The 13716-nt window shown below is 41.6% G+C and overlaps 1 protein-coding gene across 2 annotated transcripts in view; it reads left to right on the top strand.

Annotated features, from left to right (window-relative positions):
• MTHFD1 (methylenetetrahydrofolate dehydrogenase, cyclohydrolase and formyltetrahydrofolate synthetase 1) overlaps window positions 1-13601 on the top strand; it is a 40400-nt gene extending 26799 nt beyond the window's left edge. For both annotated transcript variants that reach the window (XM_009101675.4, XM_050974909.1), the window contains 11 exons: window positions 245-385; window positions 2939-3007; window positions 3546-3657; window positions 3845-3984; window positions 4404-4445; window positions 5459-5559; window positions 6269-6446; window positions 6814-6921; window positions 8123-8275; window positions 12176-12279; window positions 12461-13601. In XM_009101675.4, coding sequence (XP_009099923.3) covers window positions 245-385; window positions 2939-3007; window positions 3546-3657; window positions 3845-3984; window positions 4404-4445; window positions 5459-5559; window positions 6269-6446; window positions 6814-6921; window positions 8123-8275; window positions 12176-12265 — 1134 coding nt within the window. In that variant the 3' untranslated portion in view covers window positions 12266-12279; window positions 12461-13601. The remainder of the gene's footprint in view (window positions 1-244; window positions 386-2938; window positions 3008-3545; window positions 3658-3844; window positions 3985-4403; window positions 4446-5458; window positions 5560-6268; window positions 6447-6813; window positions 6922-8122; window positions 8276-12175; window positions 12280-12460) is intronic.
• Window positions 13602-13716: the final 115 nt, after the last annotated feature.

The following is a 13716-nucleotide window of genomic DNA, read 5'->3' as shown; positions in this document are numbered from 1 at the left end:
TAGCAACAGAATGAGTAGGTTTTGTTTAATTTTGCAGGAAAAAAATCCAGTTTAAAATGGCCAAATTAAGTGAAGTGTTCTGAGAGCAATGCTTTGGATTTCTTGTATATTCTATGTCTGTATTTTTTTCTTTTTTTTCTTTATTACAATGGTGATGATTTGCCTTGTTTCAAGAATTGAACAGAGGCAAGAATTGCTGGGAGGGAATCTTAATGAGTTCCTGTCCTTCATTCATCTCTTGCAGGCTCAGTTTGACATCACAGTGAGCAGTGAAATCATGGCAGTGCTAGCCCTGGCTGATGGGTTGGATGATATGAAAAAGCGATTTGGCAGAATGGTGGTAGCTTCCAGCAAAAAAGGACAACCAGTTACAGCTGATGACCTTGTAAGAGTCATTGCCATTAAATGCTTTTTCCTGTTATTTCTGAAAGTCCTTGGATTAAAAAGCAGAGAAACAGTTGTATGAAAAAGAAATAATTAACATATAGAAGAGCAAAGATAAAATCCTGGCCCCTGCAGTTAATGAAGATTATTTTTCTTCAGTGTGGTACCTTCACACCTTATCCAGAGAGGGTGTGTATGACCTGGGCAGGGACAAGGATCCTGTGGGATGTGCTGTGTGTCAAGTTGAGGCTGGCACCATAGGAGTTACAAGGGAAATACGTGGTGGCTTCTATGCAAAAAGCATATTTATGGATCAGAAGAACTCAAAATGCATCCTGCTGGCCATCCTGTTTCTTAGACTCCCTGGAGTGAGGAAAACATAGAGCAGGAGCAAAACATTTGCAAATTCAATTACAGAAAATGAAATATCTTCTGGGAGTCTGTGAATGCTATAAAAGCCGAAGCATTTGCAAAAAGTGTGTTCTCTGTAAGGCAGCCTTTGATGAGGGACACAAATGTTTAATTTCCCTTCATGAAATGCTGAATGTCATAGTGCTGGTGATGCCTGTTACCAAGTGTGTAAAGCAGCCCTAAACAGCAGTTGCAAGCTGCAGCATTGTTTTGCAGCTCTCCCTCCAATAATTGTTAGTTCTTGGCAGGTCTGTGGAGTGTGTCAAATAGCATTTTCCCAAATGGTGCTTCAGCATGGTTTCAGGGCATTGCCCTGTGTCCCAGGCACTTCTTCCTGACCTGTGTTTCCAGCTAGGTGGGACAGAGCATTAAGGCTTAGCCAGCTCTTGCTATCTTGCTGCAGGTTTTTTGTTGCCTTTTATGCTGGGGGGATGTGGGCGTGTTGTTTATTTGTTTTACTTCCTCCCAGGATAAGGCTAAGAAACAGTAGATTGATGGCCTGACTCTGGCCTTGCAGGAAAAGTGCCTGGCTGGAACAATTTATCTGTAAATCCCTATGTGAGACATTTGTTGGGAATGAGAAAGAGCACAAGCCAAAGTTCTGTAGGCAGCTTTTAGATTTTAATTCCTACACCTAGCATGCTGCCAGTTTAACTTAAGTAACTGAGTTAAAGCCTTTTTCTGGAAAACAGGAGTGTTTCTTACTGCCCATCAGCCGTGTAGGCAGATGGTGCTTGGCTTGGGAGTTTCTTCGACTTTTCTGTAGAGTCCAGGTGATAGAAGTCTTTAATCTCAATTTTTTTTTTAACTTTTAAAAGAATCTAATTATATTTAATTATGTTCATTCCAATTGCAGAATGGAGGATGGTATCAGACATCCAACAGGTTCTCTTGTCTGTTATGTTTGCACTTGATGGCAGCCAGTGGCTCATGTTGTTAGGACCATGTTACCCACTCCTCATGCAGGCAGAAATGTGATTGCAGAGACCAGGCTGGGTCCTGCTGCTGTGGTGCAACCAATGTCATGAGTGTGCTACCAGGAAGAGAAAAAAAAAAAAAATCTGGGAAGGAATGTGGAATGAAAAACTGACTCCAGGTTTTAGGGATGGGATGTGTGGAAGTGCACTGAGTGACACAGGTCTGAAATGTCGCCATGGAAATCTTGCTCTGCAGTTTTCATTATTGTGGAGATGAGTGAAGTTTAAAGCTTTTCCATTAAATGTTAAATAAGCTTTCATGTGGCAAGATTGAAAGTAATGAAACAAAGCAGTGAATGTCTTAGAAAGAAATAGTCTTTCATGTCTTTGAGTGCTGCAATTCAGTTGAAATTGAAAGGGAAGAAAAAGAGATTATGGGTCAAGGTTTTCATAACTGCTGTGAACATTTGGCTCAGGACTCACAACAGCAATTTTAGTTACTTTTTCAAGCGCTGGATAACAGCTGGTTTGGTTTCCACTGGACTGTCAGTCACAAAAATGACCAAACCTACATCTTCTCTACCCAAACACGTGGGGATGAAATCATAAGCTTTAGTTGCTCAGGAAGCAGAATTCAGCAGGGTACATGGCTGCACCTGGGAGGAAATGTGGGCTCCAGTGTTTGCCTTTCATGTCAGTTTGGTTGTTCTCATAAGCACAGAGGTTCACTTTAAAAGTTATTTCTGCACAAGAGACTTGAGCAGGATGTAGCAGGTTGTTATGACATTTTAAGGCCAGTATGTAGACAAAGTTGTTGAAAAGAAGGAAGAAAAATCCAGGATAAATGGACCTACAATATCTAAAGAACATTGCTTTCTGCTGCAGTAAACCATACTTACTGAGAGGTTACTCCCTTGCTGCTCTTACCTGGTAACCTTGCCCATAGCATTGAAACATGAATTAATTGTTCTTTATGCCTTTGCTACAAAGTGGTGGCCCAGCAAGGTCACAACCAAGAGGCTGCTCCCGCCAGAAATTACAGCTTCTCTTACAGGAATGTAAAGGTCATTTTTCTGCTTTGCCCTGACTAGAGTTAGTTCTATGCTGAGCAACTTATGTTTCTGGTACCAAAAGCCCTCAATGACAAAATCAGAGCCTTTACACTGCATAGGAACCTTCTCAAGGTCTTGGTACATCTGGAAGCTGATTGTCCTTTTTTCTTTTAGGGAGTAACTGGAGCTCTGGCTGTCTTGATGAAAGATACTGTTAAACCAAACCTCATGCAGACACTAGAGGTAAGCACAGGTTATTTGGTTCTTGGCTCTGAGAAGGCACTTAGAGCAATGATTTAGTTAATTCATCACAGTCAGTGTGGGTCTGCTCAGCTCAGAGTTGGGGGTTTACTGTGGTTTTGTGCTCAGGGCTAGGGGAGAGGGCTGGCTTCCTTCTAGGTCTGCCACTGGCATGTGGGATGACCCTGAGCAAATGCACTAAAATTTGCTGTGTCTTTGGTCTGTTGTCTTTAATGTCAAGAAATGTTTTGGGAATTTAAATGGTATGGATGAAGGAGAATGACAAAGAGTTGCTGGGATTTAGCCATCCTTTTCCTAAGCGGATTAATACCTCCACTTGTGGAGATTATAATAATCCTGTTTGCCCTGTAGTCCTTATTGCTGATAACAAATGTCTGATCAGAAGGCTTTAAGATCTGTCTTCTTAAAGTGTTTTTCTTTACTTTCAGATACCGCAGTACTTAGCTCCTGACATGCTGCATATTTGCAAAACTGCACTTTCTGATTTCTTCTTTCTCTCTCTCCTGCATCCCCCTTCTAGGGAACACCAGTGTTTGTTCATGCTGGACCTTTTGCCAATATTGCACATGGGAATTCCTCTGTGCTGGCAGACAAAATAGCATTGAAGCTTGTGGGTAAAGATGGTTTTGTTGGTAAGTGTGTAGAGTGCGGGGTATTTTTGTTTGCTTGTTGTTTTGGAGGGATCTGCCTTTTTTATCATTACTGTCTTTGGGCACCTTTTTTTCTTTTCCCTTGGAAGAAGTTTCAGATTTATATAATCAGAATATGATTTCTGCACCCAGAAATCTTTCATAAACTTCTTTTTATTTCCTACTCTAGTTACAGAAGCAGGATTTGGTGCAGACATAGGCATGGAGAAATTCTTCAACATTAAGTGCCGCTATTCTGGTCTCCGGCCTCATGTGGTGGTGTTGGTTGCTACTGTCCGAGCTCTGAAAATGCATGGGGGAGGACCTGCAGTAAGTATTGGGGAAGGCTTTCAGTGGGTCTGAGGGGCTGTTCCTGTTGTTCTGTTCCAGTCACTTAAAGCCTTGTAGCATTTGAGCAGCTTGAAGTTGTCTTGAAATTCAGAGTTGTAAAAAGAATTGATATTTCCCTGTTTGTCAACAGCTTCATTGTAGTATGTTACAGGTTCATACCTGCTTGTTTTATTGCCCTAGTGAAGTGCCTGCATGCTGGGCCACTTGTAACAGTTCCAGAGTGAGTCATGTATTTTATCATGCAGTCCTATTTTCTTCCTTTTATTTTTTTCTTAGAAATAAAAAGGATCATCATGGAGTAGAGTGTTGTATCTTCATACTCTTTAATAAGAATCAGTTGGGATTGCTGTCATGGATAAAAGCCTTACGGGACTCCATTTCTTTCCCTTTTTCCACAGGTCACTGCTGGGGTACCTTTGCCAAAGGAATACACAGAAGAGGTAATCTTTAAGCTGTTGTGACAGTGGACCAGCTAACTGTGGTCATGACATGATGGTGTTATGCAGTGCATGCCTGGATTACTAGTGTGTCACTTATTTAGCTGCCACAGAAAGGCTTCTTCATACAAGATGTAATGCTTTTTTTAAAATGTTACCTTGGCTCTGCTCTTTCAAACATTTATTGTCCTTGACCTAGCCACTGTTCAGAGCCTTTTTTTCTCCTTAACTCACACAGTTGTCTGTGTGCTCAATTTTTCATAGTAGTATCTACTCTGTTTCCCCAACCCTCTCAATGCAGAGTAATTGCTTAGCTGAAATATTGTCTCTGAAAATATCCAGAGTGCCTCTCTAATTACTCTCTTCTTAGCAGCAGATTTTGTTTTTATCCCCCCTCATTTGCAAGCAAGAAAAGTAAACTAAAGTCTCACCTTCCATCCTTAGGCCTTGAATGGTTGTATACCCTTTGGATAATTGATCAGGCTCTTTAAACTGCTGCAGCTCTTTCACTTGTGGAGCTTCTATATATATTATCCTTTGCATAGGAAGGGATGAAATGTCTGAATTTCCAGGAATAGTCTCTGATGCTGCAAAATGTAAATATATGTAAACTGAAAGCTGTTGCTGCAGACTTCAAATGGATGTCATGAAACTCACTGCTGGTGATATTTAATATATAAAGAGAAATGTGTCAGAGAGGAAACTGAGGCTTTTCTGTGGGGAGTTAATGAGAACAGGCATTAACTTTTTAAGCATAACAAAAGGTGATAAAAAATGGTTTCTCTTACTTTGACTTGGGAGCTGAAACAAGTGATCATTAGAAGTAGTCACTCATTTTCCTGTCTCCTGTCCAAGGGACAAGTCTGGACTGTTCCAAAAGCAGCACTGGGGATTTGCCTTCATGGTTTCATTCCCATTTTGACATTTTTACCGTTAGCTTCTGGTTTAGTGGGTTTGGAAAAAAGGTTTCCCTGCCCCTGATAAGTTGTGCTTCCTGTTTGCTGCCTTCTGTACAGAATCTTCAGCTGGTGGCAAAAGGCTGCAGCAACCTCAACAAGCAAATCCAGAACGCGCGGATGTTTGGTGTCCCGGTGGTCGTGGCTGTCAACGCTTTCAAGTGAGTGAGCTGGGACTGGGGGTGGTGCAGGGTGTAACACTGTGGCATTTCATATCCTGTGTTTAACACAAACTCTTGTTCTCAGTACTGTTGATGTGTTGTTGGCAGCATCTCCATAGAGTCATAAAACCACAGAATGGCCTGGGTTGGAAAAAAACTTAAGGATCCTCAAGTTCATTCCCCTGCCATGAATTAGAGATACCTTTCACAAGATGAGCCTCCTCAGAGCCCCATCCAGTCTGGCCTTGAACACTTTCAGGAACACTTTCAACACTTGGGCAACCTGTTCCAGTGCCTCAGCACCCTCACAGTAAAGATTTTTTTCCCTAGTATCCAATCTAAACCTACTCTGTCAGTTTGAAACCATTCCCCCTTGTTCCTGTCACTGTGTGCTCTCATAAGAAGTTTTTCTCCAGCTCTCTTGTAGGCTCCCTTCAAATACTAGAAGGCCACAGTTTTGCCACATTGTTGGAAAATGCATGAATTGGGCTCTGCATGTTGTACTGCACAGCAAACAACCACTGTGTGGTCTTTTTATGCAGCAGAAGTACTTTGAGCTGTGGTGTTAAAGCTGATGCCAGCCAAGGAGGAGCTGAGCAGCTTTCTGCTAGCTGTGATTTCTTGGGACACATTTTGGATCTTGTCAAGAATGAACATTCATTTACTGTGTGTGCATTCTGGTACAAACATGCAAACTTTCTCCTTGCAGGACAGATACAAAGGCTGAGCTGGCCCTTGTAGTACAATATGCAAAGGAGGCAGGAGCATTCGATGCTGTGGAGTGCACTCACTGGGCAGAGGGAGGGAAAGGAGCCCTGGCCCTGGCCCGAGCTGTTCAGAGAGCATCCCAGGCACCTAACAACTTCAGGTTCCTCTATAATGTGGAGGTAGGAACTTGCACTATTGCAGAGATGCTTTGTTTATATCAGTTGGTTTCACTAGCTTAAGTTGTTTAGGCTAAAAGGCTGCCTGAGAAATTGAGAAGAAATGTGGTGTTAGAATTGAAACATTGATTCCACCAGTCTCACAGACCTAGTTAGTCAGTTCTTACTGTTTTGGCTACCCATTGAAATATTGAAACACGTTTTGAAAACTCTCAAATTATTCTGTCTTTTGTTCTACAGCAAATGGAATTAAGCCTTATGTCTGCAGAAGTGTACTTGATGAAATGTGTGGAGGATCTGAAACTGCTGTGATGCTGCAGGTCTTTGTGCCTTGGCCATGCTGACTTGCCTGTCTTTTTTGTTTTTCTAGCTACCTATTGTAGACAAGATCAGGCTTATTGCCCAGCAGGTCTATGGGGCAAGAGACATTGAGCTGCTTCCAGAAGCACAGGAGAAAGTTGCCCTGTACACCAAGCAGGTGAGTTTTCCACACCACCTGGTAGCAGTGGTGCTCTTCATTCAAAATTATCATACTGAACAGTGTTACATTGTCATACTATCAAGCTGTGTTACAAGGGAATCCTCACTCAATTTGTGTCCTTGTTAAATGCTACTCTGCCAGAGGAAGAAAAGGATGTGGGAAAGGAGAAACTGACTTTGTCTTCTAGTGAAGAAGACAGAACTCACTCATGTGGCCCAGTACCACCCATCTGTGATAGTTCTGGAAGAAGGGGTAGGAGAATTTAGTGATCTTTCCCTACTATATTCTCCAGTCTTTCAGCATTTAGAGAGTTGGGGAATTACAACTCATTAGGCTGGTTTTAAATAGACTCTGATTATTTTTCCATCTTGTTCCATTGAGATCAAGTTCTACTAATCAGTTTTTGAGTCCATGTGGATTTTTGTCAGTCACAATTATGTTGGGGAAAGAGTTCTGTGGGTTATACAAGACTTAATGTGGAAAGTGTTTCAAGTTTTGAACCTGCTATCTGGTTGTTAAATTCAGTGTTTCCTGGTTGTTGTTTTGCTTTTGCTCTTCTTGAGTGTGACATTGTTGTGAATTTACCTGCTTCTGCCTTATTGAAGGTCTTCGAAGAGAAAAGCAATGTGAGGACTGTCAGTTCATTGGCTGCAGGGTGCTGTAACCAATTTTCCTTTTTCAGTCCATTTCCTACTGGCAAATAGAGCTTCTTACTTTCGTGCTTCTTATATATTCCTTTACAGGTCCATCAAAATCCCAAAGGCATGCAATTGCCATTTCCTCACAACCTGCAAACACTTCTATTGATCAAACACTTCTAATTAACTGACTTCATCTGAACAAAACTTTAACTCTGAGCTGTTCAACATTTTGGGAAGAGAGTAGGCTGAAGATAGTTGGCTGTCAGTGTTGTATATCCAGCACTTCCATAACATTAATCTTTTCCTCAGCTGGATGTGCCAAGAGACACAGTAGTTCTTTCTTTAGTACTTAATGGAGGGTGGGGAGAGAATTTGAGAGAGAAGGAATGGGGTTGTAGAATGATCAGTGGATCTGACAGGCTGTGGATGAAGCACTTGTTGGGGAATAAAATGCCTGATGTCTGCAGAGAGTGGCACAATAGAGCAATTAGATTTTTGTACTGGAAAAATTACTGGTTTTTCCACTTATGTCATTCACTTTCTTTCTCTTTTCCTAGGGATTTGGAAACCTGCCAATCTGCATGGCTAAAACTCACTTGTCATTGTCTCATGACCCGGAACAAAAAGGAGCACCTACAGGTTTTGTTCTGCCAATCCGAGACATTCGGGCCAGCGTTGGGGCTGGGTTCTTGTATCCCCTGGTGGGAACGGTATGTGGTAGCTCTGGGGTGAGGAAAAAAACCTCATGTGCATTCCAGGAGTCACTTACTGTTAAGTGTCTTAAATTAGGAGAGTCCTTGTCACGTACAGTTGATGTTCTAACAGTCCAATGTATCAGATGCCTTAATAGGGGTTTTTCTCAGGGTGAAGAGGGAGGCTGAAATAGACCATTTCACATTCAAATAATTAGCAAGCCTCTGTTGGATTCCTCAGGTCCCACATCTCTCTTCATCAATTTTGAGAAAAGGGTGAGCTCTGTACTTTGTGAGCTGTAGGAACAGCAGGCTGGTAGAGGGAGAAATTCTTGCCCCACCTGGTTGCTGTTGTGACTTTCCATTCCTGGTGAAGCACTTTGCAGGTGACCTCTGTGCACAGCTGTGGATTGGGACAGAGCAAGGCAAGCCCTCCTAAGCTTACAGAGCAGTTGTTTCTGGATGAGACCCCTCCAAAGCAAAGCTGAGCTCTGCTATCAATCATATATCAGGTTCCCCTCCTCTTTGGTTCTCATGGTTTTGCTGACCATCTGTTTGCTGTTCAGCCTGCAACAGTTCCAACAACTCATTCACTGTGCCCTTCAGTTTTTAGTTTCTGTTCTTTGATATGATTGGCATATTGTCAGCTGAGAGGGGAGAGAGTAGCAACAATGGAAACAGGATCCTGGAACAGCTTTGTTATGAATTGCCTGGCAGAAAGAGGAGTTATCTGCAAAGTGAACTCACTTTCAGGTTTGCATCTGTAGAAACAGCACTAGGATGAAAAGATCCACTGGAAATCTTACCTGGGGAATCTCTTCTTGGCAAATGTTGATTAACTAGTTAGATTACCTTAGGGCATGAGGCAGTTGGAGCAAGCAGCTCCTTTTCATATTTACTAGCCTTGAACCTTTTTCTGAGGTTTTTATGGCAACGTGTTTTTTTGATAACGTTTCAGAAGCATTAGGGGTGCATGACTCAGTTGATGAAGTTTGCTGATTTAAGAGTTGGATCCTCTCTTCCTTCAAATACTAGCTAGAGCCAAATATTGGCTGCCTTTTTCTTTTAATTCTTTTTTTTTAAAAAAAAAAGGTAGTTAAGGTTTCCAGATTATCCAGCATAAATAAGGTAATCACATTCTGATTAAAGTCTGGCTCATCCATGTTCTAAAGACTTAATGTGTGTTTTGGGATAGAATGAAAGATAGCATGCCTGTTCCTGTTATAAATGGCATTTTTTGCAAGCCAAGATTTAGTCCAAACAATGATTTATTTTATTATTTATTCCATAAGCATTGGAGAAGGAAAGGGTACACTGCATTAATGAGTAAACAAGAGAGCGATGTTTTCAGACATTAAAACTAACATTTTGGCTCTTTTTCTGATGTCTTCAGTTTCTATGGAGTTGGACTTTTTCTTTTCTGCTCCTGTACCCATTTCCTAATGTTTTCTTGGCTATGTAGCAAATCATGATGTTAATTCTGCCAGAGTTAACAATAAGTCTTCTGGCTGGGACGTGATCACTCTTCTGTGGTGTCTGAAACCCAGGCAGTGGATGTCCTTTCAAGAAACAATCTGGGGCATTTTGAATCAGATCACTATTTTAAACCCGTTCAGCAGGGGATGTGTTAGCCTCAGAATAAATTTTAGGCAGCAGCCACTGAACTGTGAGCTGAAAATGCAACAAATATGTAGCTTTATGCAGAAGCTTTTGGGATAAATGTGAAATTAATCACTGGTGTGTGCCTATTCTTTTTAACTGAAGTTAATCACAAAGGCACATCATGCTTTGTTTTTTTTTCTCAGCTTCTGAGGTTTGGAATTTTCCTTTCTGGCTTAAAGTTGAAACTGTTGTACCGCCATGAAATACTGTGAAATTTTAAAGGAAATATAATTTCAAAGGTTATCTAAACTTTAAATAAATCATTGGACTCAGATTGATTTGGTTTCTTTTCTGGTGCTGCTGCTGAATTGAAAACAATTCTGTTATTCAGCTCTGGTTTTCTTAGATCCTAAATGGCATTTATTTGAAAGATCCCAAAGAGCACCAAATATATGTTTGGTTGGTATTAGTTTTATTTGAAATCTTGCAAGGGGTTTGATTATACCCAGGTGGTCTAAGTTTTTCTTGTAAGTAAATAGTGTAAATTGCCGTGTGTTCTTTTTGAGCACATGTGGTATTAAAGGGGAGGAGGATAAATGAGAAAAAGTTCATTCATTCAGCTCTGAATATAACTGCATGAAGCATTGTAGACACTTGTACAGAAAATTAGTAGCCTGGATGGAAATTATTCTGCACTGTATGGAAATTTGGGGTGAGAGCAGACTGCCTTGAAGTAATAGATAGCAGAGTAGCCACTGTGGGCTGCCCTCTGGATAGGAAAGGAGGAAAAATTGACTGTTCATTTCAAAATAGAAAGTGCAAGAAATGGCAAAGTCAGGCACATTTTCAGCACCTCCTACTCTATTGAATGTCACTCTCTGAGCTCCTGCTGTGGCCCTCTGAATCTGGAGGTGGAGATCTGCAAAGCTCCATAATTCTCCAGTGGTACATAAATAAATAGGAAGTTTCTTGCTCTTCATGGCCAGAGACTGGGAGCTGAGAACAGGAAAACCCCTCTGGGCACTTTGAACCTCTTAATACTTTCTTGGGATGTTCTTGAGAGCAAAATATTTATACAGCTGAGCACAAAGACAAGGAATGGGGGTCCTGCCTGTGACCCTCCTCTCCTCGGTCTGGGAAGCAGTGGCTCTCATAAAAAGCTAATGCAACCCCAGAATTCATTACAAAGAGGGGACTTTGAGTGATTTTTACCTTTGCATAACCCATGAAGGACTTGCAGTGGTACAGTACATGTGGGACTGGTGTTAGCACTTCTAAATGGCTGAGGAAAATGGGCTGGGACTCTGAAAGCTCCCTGACCAGTTTTGAGAACTGCAGAAATGTCCTCACCAACACAGCTTTGCCTTCTTGCTGCTTAGCTTATTATCAAAAGGAAGATGGGGAGGTAATTTGATTAGCGTGCAAAATACTTGCTCAGGGAGAAAATACCAGGTTGCCAAAGAGATGTTTAATCTAATGGAGACAGGCATAACAATACTGACTGTGAAAGCTGAGGCAGGGTGATGCAGATAGAAAATGAGACCTTTCAAGTTCTCCCTTTTTATAAAAGCACTTAATGACCACTGGCACAAAGTACCAAACGTGGTCACAGACCCTTGTAGAGTCTGTGTTCAGCCTGTATGTGCTGCTGAGCTAAATGCTGCCTTAGGGGAGGGGAAATGCTGTCAGCTGCAAGGTTGAATCAGGCCAGGTGTAGTTCCAGCCAGCCTTGTTCTGCATCCCTGAAACTGGGTACTCAGCAGTGAGACAAGTGCAGAGGACTGGCCTGAGGCAGTAATGCTGGCAGCTGCTTTGTGAGCTTCAGTTTTGCCTCTGAACAGCCCTTCTGAGTGTGTTCCAGTAATTATTCCTAATTATTTAACACGTCTAGTTCTAGATTCTCAAGGAATTGTAATCAACTGAGACTTTACAGCTGGCAAAGCTGTATTAAAATTTGTATCTTCACTTTAGCACTCAGAAAATTTCAGAAGTAATTGTCTCATTACAGCAAAGTCCATGAACACTCCTCCAACAGTGAACTGGTCAGCTGCATAGCCAAGTACTTTGTCAAATCTTGGGCTCAGTTACTTGCAGCCACAGAAACCAAACTTAATCCTCATAAAAAGCAAAAACTTCATATCTGTCTTCTGAGCCAGGAGTTTCTGGTTCTCATGGGCTGCTTCAAAGCAGTCCATGACTATCATTCTCTGGTCTGTTTGTGTTTAGGGAGCTATTGCCATCCAAGTCTTCACTACTGGATCTTGTGCCCAAAAATGCTGCCACTGCCACCTTAACATTCTGTCTCTTGTTGTCCAGATGAGCACTATGCCAGGACTTCCTACAAGACCCTGCTTCTATGATATAGACCTGGACCCAGTGTCAGGGGAAGTGAACGGGCTCTTCTGAAAGGAATGATTAAGGTTGGTGCCTTCTTGAAGGCCATCAATATTTGGGCTTTATTTTTGCAAAGATCTTGAGATAATGGAGTTAAGCCAATCCTATATTATGCCATATGTTTCCAAATGACATTTTATTATAATTCAGCCTGAAAGTTGCCTGCAGTACTATGTAATAGTAATTAAATTTTATTTTTGTTTTTAGCTCCCAGAAGAACACCTGATGAGTCATGTAAATGGAACTGTGCTCTGATCTTTTTTTTAAAGTCAGAAAAAGATATCAGTGAGAATATAGTGCAAGAAGTGACTGGAAGGAGGAGTACTGAAGAATCAACCAGTAACTTTTAATCTGTAATAATTTTTAAACTACTGTCTTCTAAGCTAGTTGACACTGAGCATATAAAGCAAACTTCCTCTACAGACCTCCCGCTTCATGCTTGTAGCTGAAGCAGAATACAGAAGCTTGGGTTTAATGACCTCTTTTGATTCAGTGACATGATTTTAATAATTCAAAATCCTAAAGCTGGAGCTGTTTGAAACAGTCTTGGGACTTTAATTGTCTTAACATCAGGGTTTTACAGCATGTATTATCTTTAGAACTCTTGCTGGCTGCAGTTTCCCATTTGCCACGCGGAATCCGCTGTTCCTCTTCTCGCACCACGGGAGAGCCTGCTGTGCCCTGGCACTGCTCCAGTGTCATTTCAGAGGAGCAGGGAGAATCCCCTTCACTTCCCAGTGCTTCCCCTGCCTTCTGCTGGCAGTTTCTCCTGCAGGCACCTGAGCCACATCAGATAGGCCAGGCCCAGCTGCGACTGCTGTGTTCTTCTGTCAACGGAATGAAAGCTCTGCACAGCAGATCTGGAGGGACTGGGTCTCTGGCCCACATCTGTGGCTTCTACCAAATGTGTCCTTTGTACCATTTCCTGCTCAACCATAAGTGCAGTTACACCATTAACAGGCCTTGTTCCACACGGTACCTTTTTGATCAATAGAGACAACGTGAATAGTGATCAAGTGATTTGTAGCAGGTTTTGTCAGTAGGCCAAAAATCATTTTGTAACATGAAGATAGCATTGGTGCCAATTTTTTAACTAATACAAATAAACTGGCAAATACTTCAAGTGCTTTTTGGGTTTTAATGTATGCACTGAGATTACTGAATTAGAATTTATTTCAGTGATTACCTACACACAACAGCAATCATTGTATTGACAAGTAGGAGTGATTATTGCTGTAATAAGTAGCCTGCAATGCACCAGGGTGTGTATGTGTGTTTTAATCTGGTTTCCTTCCCTGAATGATGTATGTTGTCTGTAGGAAATAAACTACCTGAATTATTCTGTGAATGTGAGATATTTGCATCTGACTGCAGAATATCTGAATTAACAGTCATGAGGCCCATCTGCTTGTATCAGAACTGAATCTAAAAACATTCCAAATTTGGTGAGAACTGGGAGGATC

The sequence above is a fragment of the Serinus canaria genome, chromosome 5 (genome assembly GCF_022539315.1).
Source record: "Serinus canaria isolate serCan28SL12 chromosome 5, serCan2020, whole genome shotgun sequence".
Lineage (NCBI taxonomy): Eukaryota > Metazoa > Chordata > Aves > Passeriformes > Fringillidae > Serinus > Serinus canaria.
The sequence above is the reverse complement of the archived record's forward strand: the minus strand, read 5'-3'. Positions and strand labels throughout refer to the sequence as shown.